Here is an 18,269-nt window from a genome sequence, read left to right on the forward strand (position 1 = left end):
TCACCCTTGCAGGAAAAAGCTTGTGAATAGTAAACAGGCTTGTTGTTGCAATTCAGAACATAGTGTTTGAGGACAGAGTCTGATGGGAAGACAACCTGGTCTCAGAGCATTGTGGGCATCAAGTTAAAACACGGACCCCATTTTACAGGACACGTGAGGTCATAGTCTAGGAAGGCAAGTAGAGTATTGAGAAATGTAATTATTTTACTTCTCTAGATAATAGATATGAATATTCGATAATGCATTATCTAAAGCAGGGCTCTCCAACCCTGTTCCTGGAGAGCTACCGTCTTGCAGGTATTTGCTCCAACCCTAATCTAGCGCACATTAGCTGGTTGATAAACTGAAATCAGGTTAGTTACAACTGGGATTGGAGCGAAAACAGATAGGAAGGTAGCTCTCCAAGAACATGGCTGGACAGCCCTGATCTAAAGTGATACTGAAAGAGTATATTGATCAATGCATGAAGTTACTGTAGATACCGACCCTAAAATCAATGTCCACTTGTACCTGAAGTTAACGAATAACAAAGGTTTGAATTTGAAACAGCTTGAGGACTCTTTGGTTCCGTTGTTGATCTTCAGAGTGGATAAGCAAGGCCCCTGAATAGATTTGAATTCATCACCGCTTCATTCTTTTTCACACTCCTTATTAAATTAAAGCTGGTAAGTGAATTTATGTGGTGGGCGCCAAACCTCCATGAGAAGAGAACTCTAGACTGCTGCTCTCTAGAGCTAATCCTAATGTGCACACACGCATGGGCACACACAGTAGCGGCGTCACTGCGATTGCCCCAGGGCTCTTGTGTGTGTGTGTGTGTGTGTGTGTGTGTGAGACCAAAGAGCTGAGTGACTCAGATCACAGGGGGGGGGGGGATGCATGAGGCAGCTCACACAAGGACACGTGCACAGACATCCTCCACACACACACACACACAATTGCACACAAACAAAACAGCAACACACACACACACAAACATACTCAGAGACATAAATAGCGACACGCCAGAGACAATCCCCTGCTGGCGTCACATATTGATGTGTCCTGAGTTGTCCTGAGTTTGCTTTCCTGCCATTCCATCTGCCCCCACACTCCTAATCCTACACTCTGTTCTGTTAATCCCTGCACAGTGGACATGCACACATAAACACCATACACCTTCACCACATCCTCTGTAGTATAGGCCTATAACCAATACATCCCTTCACTAACATATAAAATACAGTACATTCGCCACACACAGATTTAACATCTAACGTGTGCATTTCTCTACCGCCGTCTGTGCTCATTTAAAAACGGGACTCCAATTCGCTGGATAAATTCAGCATCTTCACATTTAATGAGAAGGAAGGCGCCGCGCATGTGAGCGCACGTGTTGGGCAGGAGGCAGCGCTTCCCTACAACTCCCTCTACATTCCTCCCCTCCTTTCTACATTGTGTTTGCGGTAGATCCATGGTGTGGGTGCGTCCATGCCAGTGTTTGTGTGTAGAACATCTCTTTACAACGACAATGGTGAGACATTTGCTTCGTCTCTAGATTTATACATGAAATTGCATTATGTAACGTCTAACTCGTCCTCTGAACATATGACACACTGGTATGCAATCCCCAGAGGCAGTGTTAAAAAATAATTTGGGATGAACTAAGTGGTGTATTCTGTATCTGAAATGTTACAGACGTTGTTAGTTACAAACCCACACACAGAAATCCCGCTCGTACACACCAGGGAACAGGGAGGAACATGGACTGACCGTTTCTCATCTCCCTCTGATGAGTTGGGGTCCTCGACGTTGGAAATGGGCTCCATTCACCTTAATTCCATCCAGCAGCCAATGAGCGGAGACTGAGGGCGGGCCCCAACCTCACTAGCCTGCTCAGCATTCGCAGTTGGCCCCGTCAAACGACGGCCATCGATGGACGGCAGCGGTGAAGCGTTCCCCGGAGATGGTTGTGTGGAACATCGGCGGGGCAGGCCCACCCCTGGTTCTAGAGGCTAGCACGTGATGTGCTGAGAAGAGGAGACTCAGCTGAAACCTGTGAGGGGACAAACAGAGAAATTAGAGACATAAAATATACAACATATAGTCGGGAACAAATGCATTATGAGACCACTGGTAACCTTTTATGAAATTATAATAGCTGTTATATCTAAAAAGGTTTATTAATAGCTGTTGATCAATTCTACTGAAACCATTCAACTGAAAGTATGGCTTTTAAATGTTTCGGAGAGCAATAAATAATTCATGACAGTTGTCATCCCCTCTAGTTAAATACACTGAACAAAAATATAAAACGCAACATGTAAAGTGTTGTTCCCATATTCCAGGAGCTGAAATAAAATATCAAAATGTTTCCATACTCACAAAAAGCTTATTTCTCACATTTTGTGCACAGATTTGTCTACATCCCTGTTAGTGAACATTTCTCATTTGCCAAGATAATCCATCCACCTGACAGGTGGCACATCAAGAAGCTGATTAAACAGCATGATCATTATTACACAGGTGCACCTTGTACTGGGGACAAAAAAAGGCCACTAAATGTGCAGTTTTGTCAGACAACACAATGCCACAGATGTCTCAAGTTGAGGGAACGTGCAATTGGAAAGCTGACTGTAGGACTGTCCCTCAGATAATTTAATGTAGTTTTTCTACCATAAGCCGCCTCCAACATCGTTTTAGAGAATTTGGCAGTGCGTCCAACCGGCCTTGTAACCACATACCACGTTTAACCAGGCCAGCCCAGAACCTCCACATCTGGCTTCTTCACCGGTGTCGTCTGAGAACAGCCACCCGGACAACAGATGAAACTGGGGAGCAATTCTGTCTCTAAAGCCATTTTGTGTGGAAAAACTCATTTTGACTGGCTGGGCCCGGCTCCCCAGCGGGTGGGCCTATGCCCTCTCTGGCCCACCCATGGCTATGCCTCTTCCCAGTCTTGTGACATCCATAGATTAGGGCTTCTTGTGAATTTATTTCAATTGACTGATTTCCTTATATGAACTAACTCAGTAAAATCTTTTTTAATTTATTTATTATTAATTTATTTAACCAGGTAGGCTAGTTGAGAACAAGTTCTCATTTGCAACTGCGACCTGGCCAAGATAAAGCGTAGCAATTCAACATATACAACACAGTGTTACACATGGAATAAACAAAACAGTCAATAATACAGTAGAACAAAAGTAAACAAAAAGTCTATATACAGTGAGTGCAAATGAGGTAAGTTAAGGAAATAAATGGGCCACGGTGGCGAAGTAATTACAATATAGCAATTAAACACTGGAATGGTAGATCGGCAGAAGATGAATGTGCAGGTAGAGATACTGGGGTGCAAAGGAGCAAAATAAATAAATACCAGTATGGGGATGAGGTAGGTAGATAGCCTATCTGTAAACAGCCCATCTATGTACAGGTGCAGTGATCTGTAAACTGCTCTGACAGCTGGTGCTTAAAGCTAATGAGGGAGATGTGAGTCTCCAGCTTCAGAGATTTTTGCAATTCATTCCAGTCATGGGCAGCAGAGAACTGGAAGGAAAGGCAGCCAAATAGGAGTTGACTTTGGGGATGACCAGTGAAATATACCTGCTGGAACGCCTACGAGTGGGTGCTGCTATGGTGACCAGTGAGCTGAGATAAGGTGGGGCTTTACCTAGCAGAGACTTGTAGATAACCTGTAGCCAGTGGGTTTGGCGACAGGTATGAAGTGAGGGCCAACCAACGAGAGCGTACAGGTTGCAATGGTGGGTAGTGTATGGGGCTTTGGTGACAAAACGGATGGCACTGTGATAGACTGCATCCAGTTTGTTGAGTAGTGTTGGAGGCTATTTTATAGATGACACCACCGAAGTCGAGGATCGGTAGGATGGTCAGTTTTACGAGGGTATGTTTGAGTGAAGGATGCTTTGTTGCGCTATAGGAAGCCGATTCTAGATTTAATTTTGGTAAAATCTTTGAAATTGTTACGTTTCTATTTTTGTTCAGTATAGCTACAACTCAGTTACAGGAGGTATGACTAAAAGCTGGTGACAGTGCAGTTCTTGTGTGTATAAGAATGTTCTAGAAACCATTTGTCTAGGAAACTTTTCCTTTGAGCTTTTCTAGAAACAGCGTCCTGAGTGAGCGGCTAGTCCATGGCTAACGGATTTACAATGCTTAGCCTCAAAAAGCCACAATTCTGAGTTTGTGTTGCAGCCCAACTGCAGTCCCTCAACTTGGTTAACTTTCATAGATGGAGCTATGGATCCAAGGACTGATAGCTCATGAAATCAATATGATAATACAAATATTTTAAAAGCTATACATAGTTTCTACACAAAATCAAATGACAGAGTAAAACAAGTTTATATTTTGGTTTATGATAGTGTAAGACAGTTGAACTAAGCTCATGTGACTTTAATAAGTTATATTCTTCAAGAATCGATGGGTTTGTATCTTCAACTGAAATGACCAATGAGCAGCAGTAAATATCCCAGGTTGCCCCTTTAACCTATGTTAAGTGTGTGTCCTGCCTGTGTTGTGTGTGTAAACTGGTTTGCCTGCATACAGTGTCACGGTCAGACTTGTCATCTAGGATCAAGGTATTGTGCAACATCACACGTCGACTCAATATCCAATGGCTCCATTGCTGATCAATGCATTAGTCAAACACTGAACAAGCTAATGTTTAGTGACCTATACCTAATTTAAATCAATGCTTTGAAATAGATGAAACATCTGGAATGGAAAAAGGGGTGTGTGGGCAAGACAGGTTCATTGAGAACACTGGACTAAATATATGTATGCATGCATGTACGAACAGTCGTGGCCAAAAGTTGAGAATGACACAAATATAAATTTTCAAAGTCTGCTGCCTCAGTTTGTATGATGGCAATTTGCATATACTCCAGAATGTTGATCAGATGAATTGCAAAGTCCCTCTTTGCCATGCAAATGAACTGAATCCCCAAAAAACATTTCCACTGCATTTCAGCCCTGCCACAAAAGGCCCAGCTGACATCATGTCAGTGATTCTCTCGTCAACACAGGTGTGAGTGTTGACGAGGACAAGGCTGGAGATCACTCTGTCATGCTGATTGAGTTCGAATAATAGACTGGAAGCTTCAAAAGGAGGGTGGTGCTTGGAATCATTGTTCTTCCTCTGTCAGTTATGGCTACCTGCAAGGAAATGTGCCGTCATCATTGCTTTGCACAAAATGGGCTTCACAGGCAAGGATATTGCTGCCAGTAAGATTGCATCTAAATCAACCAATTATCAGATCATCAAGAACTTCAAGGAGAGCAGTTCAATTGTTGTGAATAAAGCTTCAGGGCACCCAAGAAAGTCCAGCAAGCGCCAGGACGGTCTCCTAAAGTTGATTCAGCTGTGGGATCGGGGCACCACCAGTACAGAGCTTGCTTAGGAATGGCAACAGGCAGGTGTGAGTGCATCTGCACGCACAGTGAGGCGAAGACTTTGAGGATGGCCTGGTGTCAAGAAGGGCAGCAAAGAAGCCACTTCCCTCCAGGAAAAAGATCAGGGACAGACTTATATTCTGCAAAAGGTACAGGGATTGGACTGCTGAGGACTGTGGTAAAGTCATATTTTCTGATGAATCCCCTTTCCGATTGTTTGGGGCATCCGGAAAAAAAGCTTGTAAGGAGAAGACGAGGTGAGCGCTACCATCAGTCCTGTGTCATGCCAACAGTAAAGCATCCTGAGACCATTCATGTGTGGGGTTGCTTCTCAGCCAAGGGAGTGGGCTCACTCACAATTTTGCCTAAGAACACAGCCATGAATAAAGAATGGTACCAAAACATCCTCCGAGAGCAACTTCTCCCAACCATCCAGGAATAGTTTAGTGATGAACAATGCCTTATCCAGCATGATGGAGCACCTTGCCAAAAGGCAAATATATCGATATTTTGGGTCCATGGCCAGGAAACCCCCCCAGACCTTAATCCCATTGAGAAATTGTGGTCAATCCTCAAGAGGCGGGTGGACAAATAAAAACCCACCAATTCTGACAAACTCAAAGCATCAATTATGCAAGAATGGGCTGCCATCAGTCAGGATGTGGCCCAGAAGTTAATTGACAGCATGCCAGGGCGGATTGTAGAGTTCTTGGGGAAAAAAAGGGTCAACACTGCAAATATTGACTCTCAAATATTGCATCAACTTCATGTAATTGTCAATAAAAGCTTTTGAAACACTTCTGAAATGCTTGTAATTGTACTTCACTATTCCATAGTAACATCTGACAAAAATATCTAAAGATACTGAAGCAGCAAACTCTAGAAATGAATGTGTGTCATTCTTATAACTTTTGGCCACGACTGATTGATATAGATATAGTAGATCTCTACTGTATCAATGTTGCAATGAGATTACTGGTCAGGACAGCTCTACTAAACAGAGACAGAAAACAGACTGTTTCCCCAGTAATCACTTCACTTCTGTTGCTTTGACAGTAGATGGCGCATGTGTGATTTCAGGTCAGGCCTTGCTCACTCTCTATAGAACATCACTGCCGGGAGAGAGACATGGAAGATTTGAATTGACCGTTAATTTGAGAAATTTACCAGACCCATATTCGTTGGGTGCGTAACCCATTAGGGCCGTCTACTCACGATGCTCGGAATGTCATCAATCACATTTAGAGATTATGGTAATTCTTCTTAACAGAAGTCAGGCCATCAGCGTGTCTCCCACATTACAATGTGGGCTGGAGGCAGAAGGCTATGCATTTTGAAAACAAAGACATAATTGTTTGAAACCTGAATGTTTTACTACATGAAGAGTAATGAAAATACACAAGTGACAATTTAATTCCACTAAATTATGCAAATTAACCTATAGACCGATAAGTATGACCATCAAATGTATTTCCATCAGCGAATGAAAAGTTTCTCTCCCATTTAATGTGGATGGCAACAATTTTATTTATTAGCTTTTCATTAAAAAAAATTCTGTCCAAAAGCTGCCATTTACCAACGGAAACACTGACACACACACACAGGCGATGCGCGGGTTTGACTCAATGTCCGCGTGGCGGGCGGGTTTAAGTCATGAAATATTGTGTGGATGAAGGACGGGTGGTTGGCGGGCGGGATGAATGAAAATAAAAATGCATTTAAAAACCCAGAAATGTATTAGTCTTGTGCAATTCATATCTGTAGGCTACATTGAGGTTTTTCTTTCATTCTTTTTTTATCTGGCATTAGTGTGTAGCCTAAGCTTTAGGGCCTAACTGTAGCACTGTAATTGCCAGATGCTTTTGGGAACTCGGGCAGTTCAAAAAGAAGTAAAAGACAATACAAGTAAGTTGTGTCTAGTAAAAGTTTAATGCCGAGTGCAGGAGTCTCTCCATTTACAAACATCAGTATCAAACCCATCTGTCAGTCTGGACTTCATCACATCATCTTACAAAGTCTCCATGTGCTGGCTCTGTTCTCTCTGCTGTCACTGTTCTATAACCAATGGTAGTTAGGATAGGTGATATCTGACAAACAAACAGTTTCAACAGTTCAGACTAAACCTACCTAATATTCTGGGTTCCCCATCGACGACCGTTGGTGATACTGGTCGGTCCCACAGAAACACAGAGCACTGATTTCCTTAATAAATGGTGGTTATGATTACGATTTGGAGGCACAGTTGAAAAGGTAACGCACTGGATTAATTAGAAAATGATTGCAGTCATTTTTTCAATGCGTGATAAATAAGAGGTGTGGCTTATGAGTGTGAGAAGAGGGTCAAATTGCATGTTTCACACCCAATGCATGAGTTGGCAGCACCGCCTCAGTCATCAGAACAGTAACTCGGTCCAAGCTAAATCTAGGTCATCACTTCATACCACAGCCACAAAGTCATACAGGGCACCCATTTCTACAATTAGCTTTTAAACCTTAACCCTAACCTTAACCACACTACTAACCTTTAACCTGATGCCTAACCTTAAATTAAGACCAAAAAGCTCCTTTTTGTTTTCACGAATATTTACGATATAGCCACTATGTGGGTGTGGTAACTAGTGGATACCATAATTCTATGCGTTACAGATGTAGACTGACTCTAGCGCCTGATTGTTGTTCCTAGATCACTGTATTAGTCAGACTCAAACCTGAGTTAACTGACACCATTATTTTGTTTTGCCCTAGGCAATACAAATTGTATAAGCTCCAAATGAACTTGCAAATCCAACTTGTAGGGTAATGTTAGCCATCTAGCCAACATGACCTAGCCTGTAGCTAGCTAGCAGTATCTAGACAATACACAATAAACTTGTATGAGCTACGACTTAAGTTGCAATGCGGTAGCTAAAACGTTAGCTAGCCTGCCTCGCTAGCTAGCCTGTAAATGGAACAATGTTTTTATGTTGCACATCTTTAAGTTGCCTCATTAAATTATTTCTATATGTTTTATATTCATACACTTTATATTTGGTTTGAGTTTTTAAGTCACAGAAATTGCGATATTGACCTTGTCCCATGTACGTTGGGTAATACTGATGGTCCTAAATAGCCCCATAGGGATATCGAATATCCATCCAAATTGACCATGGGAATTAAGATCTGGTTGCAAGGAGCTGCGCTCCGAATTGATGATTACTTGGATGCTGCCAGCTGTGGGCATGATTAAAATAATAAACTCGACAATTTATCTTCCAACACTAGTCTTTCTAGCTATTGTTTCTCAATTATTTTATATTCTTTTTACTAATCCCTAGCCTTTACATGTCTCTTCTGTTCACATTTCTTGCTTCTCTCAATTACTATGCTGTGATTTATTGCTGAGAGAATTACTAATCTTTCGGTGTACATGCCTCGGGGCAGGGAAATTTAGTCTACTGAGTATTACCAAGGCAGAAATGTCATACATTTTCTGGCTGCTGATCTTTCTGACTTGATTAATAACTCGTTTTTCTCTTTTCTCTCCTGCTTAATTGCATTCTCTGTGTGTCTTACTCTACTGCTCACACACACACACACACACACACACACACACACACACACACACACACACACACACACACACACACACACACACAAAAAAGTATTTAGTCAGCCACCAATTGTGCAAGTTCTCCCACTTAAAAAGATGAGGCCTGTAATTTTCATCATAGGTACCCTTCAACTATGAGAGACAAAATGAGAAGAAAAAAAATCCAGAAAATCACATTGTAGGATTTTTTATGAATGAATTTGCAAATGGTGGAAAATAAGTATTTCGTCACCTACAAAAAAGCAAGATTTCTGGCTATCACAGACCTGTAACAACTTCTTTAAGAGGCTCCTCTGTCCTCCACTTGTTAACTGTATTAATGGCACCTGGTTGAACTTGTTATCTGTATAAAAGACACCTGTCCACAACCTCAAAACAGTCACATTCAACTCCACTATGGCCAAGACCAAAGAGCTGTCAAAGGACACCAGAAACAAAATTGTAGACCTGTACCAGGCTGGGAAGACTGAATCTGCAATAGGTAAGCAGCTTGGTTTGAAGAAATCAACTGTGGGAGCAATTATTAGGAAATGGAAGACATACAAGACCATTGATAATCGCCCTCGATCTGGGGCTCCACGCAAGATCTCACCCCGTGGGGTCAAAATGATCACAAGAACGGTGAGCAAAAATCCCAGAACCACACGGGGGGACCTAGTGAATGACCTACAGAGAGCTGGGACCAAAGTAACAAAGCCTACCATCAGTAACACACTACGCCGCCAGGGACTCAAATCCTGCAGTGCCAGACGTGTCCCCCTGCTTAAGCCAGTACATGTCCAGGCCCGTCTGAAGTTTGCTAGAGAGCAATTTGGATGATCCAGAAGAAGATTGGGAGAATGTCATATGGTCAGATGAAACCAAAATATAACTTTTTGGTAAAAACTCAACTCGTCGTGTTTGGAGGACAAAGAATGCTGAGTTGCATCCAAAGAACACCATACCTACTGTGAAGCATGGGGGTGGAAACATCATGCTTTGGGGCTGTTTTCTGCAAATGGACCAGGACGACTGATCCGTGTAAAGGAAAGAATGAATGGGGCCATGTATCGTGAGATTTTGAGTGAAAACCTCCTTCCATCAGCAAGATCATTGAAGATGAAACGTGGCTGGGTCTTTCAGCATGACAATGATCCCAAACACACCGCCCGGGCAACAAAGGAGTGGCTTCGTAAGAAGCATTTCAAGGTCCTGGAGTGGCCTAGCCAGTCTCCAGATCTCAACACCATAGAAAATCTTTGGAGGGAGTTGAAAGTCTGTGTTGCCCAGCAACAGCCTCAAAACACCACTGCTCTAGAGGAGATCTGCATGGAGGAATGTGTGAAAACTTTGTGAAGACTTACAGAAAACGTTTGACCTCTGTCATTGCCAACAAAGGGTATATAACAAAGTATTGAGATAAACTTTTGTTATTGACCAAATACTTATTTTCCACCATAATTTGCAAATAAATTCATAAAAAATCCTACAATGTGATTTTCTGGGGTTTTCTCCTCATTTTGTCTGTCATAGTTGAAGTGTACCTATGATGAAAATTACAGGCCTCTCATCTTTTTAAGTGGGAGAACTTGCACAATTGGTGGCTGACTAAATACTTTTTTGCCCCACTGTACACACACACACATATACACATACAAATTTTCATATATATATATATATATATATATATATATATATATATTTCAATCTCTTTTCGATTTTTAATTCGATTATACCTTCCGGTAACCTGCCTCACCCAATGTGATACGGTATCGCTATTATTTTTAATTTTAGAACACATTCAAGAACCTCCAGAAGCTAACCAGCTAATTAGCTATTCAGTCATTGTTAGCCACTGCTAGCGGCTTTTGTCTTCTGCACAGATACCAGCCCTGTTCTTAGCCTGGATAATACTCGCCAGTCTACTAGTATCGGACTGTCTCTCCACAACAACGCCGGATTCCTGCCGTAATCCCTGGACCACTACTTCTGATCTTCACAGCTAGCTTGCAGCTAGCTAGCTCACCGTGACACCCAGTACCGAAGCTATCCCCGAGGCCCACCTCCCAGGCCTACTCAGCTGTTCACCCGAAACCCACCGGATCCTTGCTGTAAACTCTGGACCTTGGCACCGGATCACCTCTGCTACCGATTGGCTATAGTGGCTAACGCCACTGCCGTGAAGCTAGTACCAGTTAGCCGCGAGCCAGGCGCATCTCCCGGCCAGCAAACTAAATTCTACAATACCTCTTTCGCCATCTGGTTGGATTCCCTGTCGACATAGCGCCCCGCCACCACGACTGGTCTGCCGACGAATACTCCATCCGCTGTGCCTTCAACCGGCCTCCGTCGGAGGGCCACTAACTTTAAACGCCTTGTCGCCTGCTAACGTAGTGGCGGGTTCCCTGTTCCATCTACTGCTGCCCCCTGGACACTATGATCACTTGGCTACATAGCTGATGCCTGCTTGACTGTCCATTAAATCACGGTATTCCATTCGGTTTATTTATTTTTTATCTGTCGGCCCCAGCCGCGAACTCAGGCTCTGTGTGTAGTTAATCCGACCCGCTCTGACTAGTCATCGCCATTTTACCTGCTTTTGTCATCTCACCTGTTGTTCTAGCTAGCTCTCCCAATCAACACCTGTGATTACTTCATGCCTCGCTGCAGGTCTCTCTCAAATGTCAATATGCCTTGTATACTGTTGTTCAGGTTAGTTATCATTGTTTTAGTTTACAATGGAGCCCCTAGTTCCACTCTTCATACCTCTGATACCTCCTTTGTCCCACCTCCCACACATGCGGTGACCTCACCCATTACAACCAGCATGTCCAGAGATACAACCTCTCTTATCATCCCCCAGTGCCTGAACTTACCTCCGCTGTACCCGCACCCCACCATACCCCTGTCTGCGCATTATGCCCTGAATATATTCTACCATGCTCAGAAATCTGCTCCTTTAATTATTTGTCCCCAACGCTCTAGGCAACCAGTTTTGATAGCCTTTAGCCGCACCCTCATACTACTCCTCATCTGTTCCACGGGTGATGGAGGTAAACCCAGGTCCTGCATGTCCCCAGGCACCCTCCTTTGTTCACTTCTGTGATCAAAAAAGCCTTGGTTTCATGCATGTCAACATCAGAAGCCTCCTCCCTAAGTTTGTTTTACTCACTGCTTTACCACACTCTGCCAACCCTGATGTCCTTGCAGTGTCTGAATCCTGGCTTAGGAAGGCCACCAAAAATTCTGAGATTTCCATACCCAACTATAACATTTTCCATCAAGATAGAACTGTCAAAGGGGGAGGAGTTGCAGTCTACTGCAGAGATAGCCTGCAAAGTAATGTCATACTTTCCAGGTCCATACCCAAACAGTTTGAACTACTAATTAAAAAAATGACTCTCCAGAAATAAGTCTCTCACTGTTGCCGCCTGCTACCGACCCCCCTCACCTCCCAGCTGTGCCCTGGACACCATTTGTGAATTGATCGCCCCCCATCTAGCTTCAGAGTTTGTTCTGTTAGGTGACCTAAACTGGGATATGCTTAACACCCCGGCAGTCCTACAATCTAAGCTAGATGCCCTCAATCTCACACAAATCATCAAGGAACCACCAGGTACAACCCTAAATCTGTAAACAAGGGCACCCTCATAGACGTCATCCTGACCAACTGGCCCTCCAAAAACACCTCCGCTGTCTTCAACCAGGATTTCAGCGATCACTGCCTCATTGCCTGAATCCGCTACGGAGCCGCAGTCAAACGACCACCCCTCATCACTGTCAAACTCTCCCTAAAACACTTCTGTGAGCAGGCCTTTCTAATCGACCTGGCCCGGGTATCCTGGAAGGACATTGACCTCATCCCGTCAGTTGAGGATGCCTGGTCATTCTTTAAAAGTAACTTCCTCACCATTTTAGATAAGCATGCTCCGTTCAAAAAATGCAGAACTAAGAACAGATATAGCCCTTGGTTCACTCCAGACCCGACTGCCCTCGACCAGCACAAAAACATCCTGTGGCGGACTGCAATAGCATCGAATAGTCCTCGCGATATGCAACTGTTCAGGGAAGTCAGGAACCAATACACGCAGTCAGTCAGGAAAGCTAAGGCCAGCTTCTTCAGCAGAAGTTTGCATCCTGTAGCTCCAACTCCAAAAAGTTCTGGAGAACAAGAGCACCTCCTCCCAGCTGCAGCTCTTCCCAGCTGCCCACTGCACTGAGGCTAGGTAACACGGTCACCACCGATAAACCCATGATTATCGAAAACTTCAACAAGCAATTCTCAACGGCTGGCCATGCCTTCCGCCTGGCTACTCCAACCTCGGCCAACAGCTCCGCCCCCCCCCCCCCGCAGCTACTCGCCCAAGCCTCTCCAGGTTCTCCTTTACCCAAATCCAGATAGCAGATGTTCTGAAAGAGCTGCAAAACCTGGACCCGTACAAATCAGCTGGGCTTGACAATCTGGACCCTCTATTTCTATCCGCCGCCATTGTCGCAACTATCCGCCGCCATTGTCGCAACCCCTATTACCAGCCTGTTCAACCTCTCTTTCATATCGTCTGAGATCCCCAAGGATTGGAAAGCTGCCGCAGTCCTTTATTTAACCAGGTAGGCTAGTTGAGAACAAGTTCTCATTTGCAACTGCGACCTGGCCAAGATAAAGCATAGCAGTGTGAGCAGACAACAAAGAGTTACACATGGAGTAAACAATTAACAAGTCAATAACACAGTAGAAAACAAAGGGGGAGTCTATATACAATGTGTGCAAAAGGCACGAGGTAGGCAAATAATTACAATTTTGCAGATTAACACTGGAGTGATGAATGATCAGATGGTCATGTACAGGTAGAGATATTGGTGTGCAAAAGAGCAGAAAAGTAAATAAATAAAAACAGTATGGGGATGAGGTAGGTGAAAAGGGTGGGCTATATACCAATAGACTATGTACAGCTGCAGCGATCGGTTAGCTGCTCAGATAGCTGATGTTTGAAGTTGGTGAGGGAGATAAGTCTCCAACTTCAGCGATTTTTGCAATTCGTTCCAGTCACAGGCAGCAGAGTACTGGAACGAAAGGCGGCCAAATGAGGTGTTGGCTTTAGGGATGATCAGTGAGATACACCTGCTGGAGCGCGTGCTACGGATGGGTGTTGCCATCGTGACCAGTGAGCTGAGATAAGGCGGAGCTTTACCTAGCATGGACTTGTAGATGACCTGGAGCCAGTGGGTCTGGCGACGAATATGTAGCGAGGGCCAGCCGACTAGAGCATACAAGTCGCAGTGGTGGGTGGTATAAGGTGCTTTAGTGACAAAACGGATGGCACTGTGATAGACTGCATCCAGTTTGCTGAGTAGAGTGTTGGAAGCCATTTTGTAGATGACATCGCCGAAGTCGAGGATCGGTAGGATAGTCAGTTTTACTAGGGTAAGCTTGGCGGCGTGAGTGAAGGAGGCTTTGTTGCGGAATAGAAAGCCGACTCTTGATTTGATTTTCGATTGGAGATGTTTGATATGAGTCTGGAAGGAGAGTTTGCAGTCTAGCCAGACACCTAGATACTTATAGACGTCCACATATTCTAGGTCGGAACCATGCAGGGTGTTGATGCTAGTCGGGCATGCGGGTGCAGGCAGCGACCGATTGAAAAGCATGCATTTGGTTTTACTAGCGTTTAAGAGCAGTTGGAGGCCACGGAAGGAGTGTTGTATGGCATTGAAGCTTGTTTGGAGGTTAGATAGCACAGTGTCCAAAGACGGGCCGAAAGTATATAGAATGGTGTCGTCTGCGTAGAGGTGGATCAGGGAGTCGCCCGCAGCAAGAGCAACATCATTGATATACACAGAGAAAAGAGTCGGCCCGAGAATTGAACCCTGTGGCACCCCCATAGAGACTGCCAGAGGACCGGACAGCATGCCCTCCGATTTGACACACTGAACTCTGTCTGCAAAGTAATTGGTGAACCAGGCAAGGCAGTCATCCGAAAAACCGAGGCTACTGAGTCTGCCGATAAGAATATGGTGATTGACAGAGTCGAAAGCCTTGGCAAGGTCGATGAAGACGGCTGCACAGTACTGTCTTTTATCGATGGCGGTTATGATATCGTTTAGTACCTTGGGTGTGGCTGAGGTGCACCCGTGACCGGCTCGGAAACCAGATTGCACAGCGGAGAAGGTACGGTGGGATTCGAGATGGTCAGTGACCTGTTTGTTGACTTGGCTTTCGAAGACCTTAGATAGGCAGGGCAGGATGGATATAGGTCTGTAACAGTTTGGGTCCAGGGTGTCTCCCCCTTTGAAGAGGGAGATGACTGCGGCAGCTTTCCAATCCTTGGGGATCTCAGACAATATGAAAGAGAGGTTGAACAGGCTGGTAATAGGGGTTGCGACAATGGTGGCAGATAGTTTCAGAAATAGAGGGTCCAGATTGTCAAGCCCAGCTGATTTGTACGGGTCCAGGTTTTGCAGCTCTTTCAGAACATCTGCCATCTGGATTTGGGTAAAGGAGAACCTGGAGAGGCTTGGGCGAGGAGCTGCGGGGGGGGCGGAGCTGTTGGCCGAGGTTGAAGTAGCCAGGCGGAAGGCATGGCCAGCCGTTGAGAAATGCTTATTGAAGTTTTCGATAATCATGGATTTATCAGTGGTGACCGTGTTACCTAGCCTCAGTGCAGTGGTCAGCTGGGAGGAGGTGCTCTTGTTCTCCATGGACTTCAGTGTCCCAGAACTTTTTGGAGTTGGAGCTACAGGATGCAAACTTCTAGTACCTTGGGAAAAACTCCTAGAAGGCTCAGAGAGAGGGACGTTCGAAACGCTATTAGCTATTAACTAGCTAGCTATTTCACTTCGGTTACACCAGCCTCATCTCGGGAGTTGATAGGCTTTAAGTCATAAACTGCGCAATGCTTGACGCACAATTTAGAGCTGCTCGCAAAACGCATGAAAGTGCTGTTTGAATTCATGTTTACGTGCTTAATTCTGCCTACCACCGCTCAGTCAGATACTTGTATGCTCAGTCAGATTATATGCAACGCAGGACACGCTAGATAATATCTAGTAATATCAACCATGTGTAGTTAACCAGTGATTATGATTGATTGTTTTTTCATGAGATAAGTTTAATGCTAGCTAGCTGACTTGCCTAGTTAAATAACTTTTTTGAATGTTATGTAACTCAATAGGGTCTTTATTAGATCAATTTTGCATTATCATACCTGTATGAAATATAATTGTAGCATGCCCAATATCATAACATGTTCATAGTGACGTAGAACACACTACCAAATGAGCCGGCTGTGCAAATAAAGATTATTCACAGAACTGTAAGAATGTGCCCCCCAAAAAACTGGCAGAATCACTGATTTCTAAAGATGTACGATCAATAACTGCAGTATTTTATCTTCAAACATGTAAAATGGATATGTACAAGTGAATAGTCATGGATGTGAGCCGACTCAAATGATATACGTTATCCTATTAACTGTCGCTGGTTGCTCAGCTCCGAGAGCAACTCTTTGTCCAAAACCATCTAATAGAAACACGGAGGATTTGTTCCCCGGTGCGGAAAGGAAAAGAAAAGGAGATAAGTCGCCCTGGATAAGAGCATCTGTCAAATGACTCAAATGTAAATGTTACATGAGATAAGGAGGCGGCAGGGTGGACGAGAAGCAGAAGAAGGGGTCTTGATTGTAAAAACGGCAGATGCATGGCCTCCTAAGCGAGGATCGAGGGGGGGTTAGAGGGAGTGGAACCACTCACATCAACACTCTATAAAAGATGGAAGTTCTACTTTCATCATATCCCCCTCCCCCCCTTCTCTTTCTTCTCTATAACCAGAAGGCAGTCATGTTCTATATGTCGAGCTATATTAGAGTGGGTGTGCATGTGTGTGTGTGTGTGTGTGGTGGGGGGGGTGTAGAATGGTAATGCAAAGCCTTATGTGGTGCAGCCATCTGCTCATGGTGGGAAGTCTGTGGCTTAAGCACCAGCTATCTTCATACTTTACATCTACTGTACATCGCGTGTAGGTGCTGTTTTTGGCCCTGTGTTTTGCTGGTCTGCCTAAAAACAGGGTCTCGATTCAATCAAAATCATAGGACATAAAGACCTAGCTACTTCTACCAGGTGCTTCCTCACAGGTACACGTTTGTGTGTGTGATCGAATGTGTGTGCGCATTCCTGCATGCGTGCGTTGAGCCACAAGTGGGAAGTCTAGTGTTAATTCTGATGAAGCATACTCGTCACATTAATACCTACCGAACAGGAGCAATGACTTCCCAGGCAGCTGCCCTGGCCAAGGGGTTGGTTTGGCGGGTAGTCAGTCCACTCAGCCTGCATGCCTGGCAGTTTTTATGAACGGGCATGCCCAAAACCCCTGCCTGGCTGCGTCACCACCCAAAACAAACAGCACAGGGAATCCTCTTCCCCTAGCTGCAACCAGAGTGTCTGTGTGTACTGTGTTTGTTTGAGACTGTGACAAAAGCGGGCCCTGAGCCACAAGCACTCAGGTAAGAGCAGGAGCCCAAGGTGAGAGTGCTACACACAGATGCGCGTGCACACTTCCCTTTGCAGTGAGGCTGACTGAATTTGCATTCCAGTGTTCACAGTAAACCATCAAAAAATGTGATTGTTTCATATACACCAACCAGCGATGGAGATCAATGTTGCTGCTGAGAAGGGAAATGAAACCTCTCCCTCCCTCTCTCGTGAAAAAGGAAGCTGGACTGTTGAACGTGCTGCGAAATCGCATAAGATACGGTTGTTACTGTAATGAATGCTTCAGAAAGGCCGCAGTGTTAAAATAGCAACACAGAGCATACCTATGGGGAGTGACAGATGGGCCTGGGTCCTAAATGGCACCCTAATCCCTTTATAGTGCACTTCTTTGGATCAGGGCCCATAGAGCTTTAGTCAAAAGTAGTGCACTATATAGGAACTTGGGTGCAATTTAGGATGCAGACAGGGTCTACGGTAGATACCTGTATTGTTCTCCAGGGAGAGGTGACTGGGAGAGAAGGGGCAGAGGTGGGGTGGTGGAGGGTCTCTGGTTTCCTTTTAGCGATAATCTTGCGTGACTGCGAACAATGTACTTCAAAAAGGTGAGACGGCACTGGCCTTCTTTAGGGCCCCTGTAAAACCAAGCCCCCCCCTACAATATCAATGAACATGAAAGACCCTAAGGGTACACAGTGATTGCAAAAGCAATAACGGCAGGAATATGGGGATAGGTGTGTGAGGAGACACCCAAGTTCCAGTATGGGAAGCAGAAAGCACACCAGACCTCGGAGCTAACCTTGCATGTGAAAGAAACCCTTTAACG

The 18,269-nt window shown here is 44.6% G+C and overlaps 1 protein-coding gene across 1 annotated transcript in view; it reads right to left on the reverse strand.

Annotated features, from left to right (window-relative positions):
* LOC109893153 (thyroid hormone receptor alpha) overlaps positions 1 to 18,269 on the reverse strand; it is a 112,667-nt gene that overhangs the window by 25,939 nt on the left and 68,459 nt on the right. Inside the window, exon 3 of the mRNA XM_020486223.2 lies at positions 1,753 to 2,035. Within this exon, the coding sequence (XP_020341812.1) occupies positions 1,753 to 1,808 (56 nt within the window). The 5' untranslated portion in view covers positions 1,809 to 2,035. The remainder of the gene's footprint in view (positions 1 to 1,752; positions 2,036 to 18,269) is intronic.

The sequence above is a fragment of the Oncorhynchus kisutch genome, linkage group LG6, assembly GCF_002021735.2.
Source record: "Oncorhynchus kisutch isolate 150728-3 linkage group LG6, Okis_V2, whole genome shotgun sequence".
Classification (NCBI taxonomy): Eukaryota; Metazoa; Chordata; class Actinopteri; order Salmoniformes; family Salmonidae; genus Oncorhynchus; species Oncorhynchus kisutch.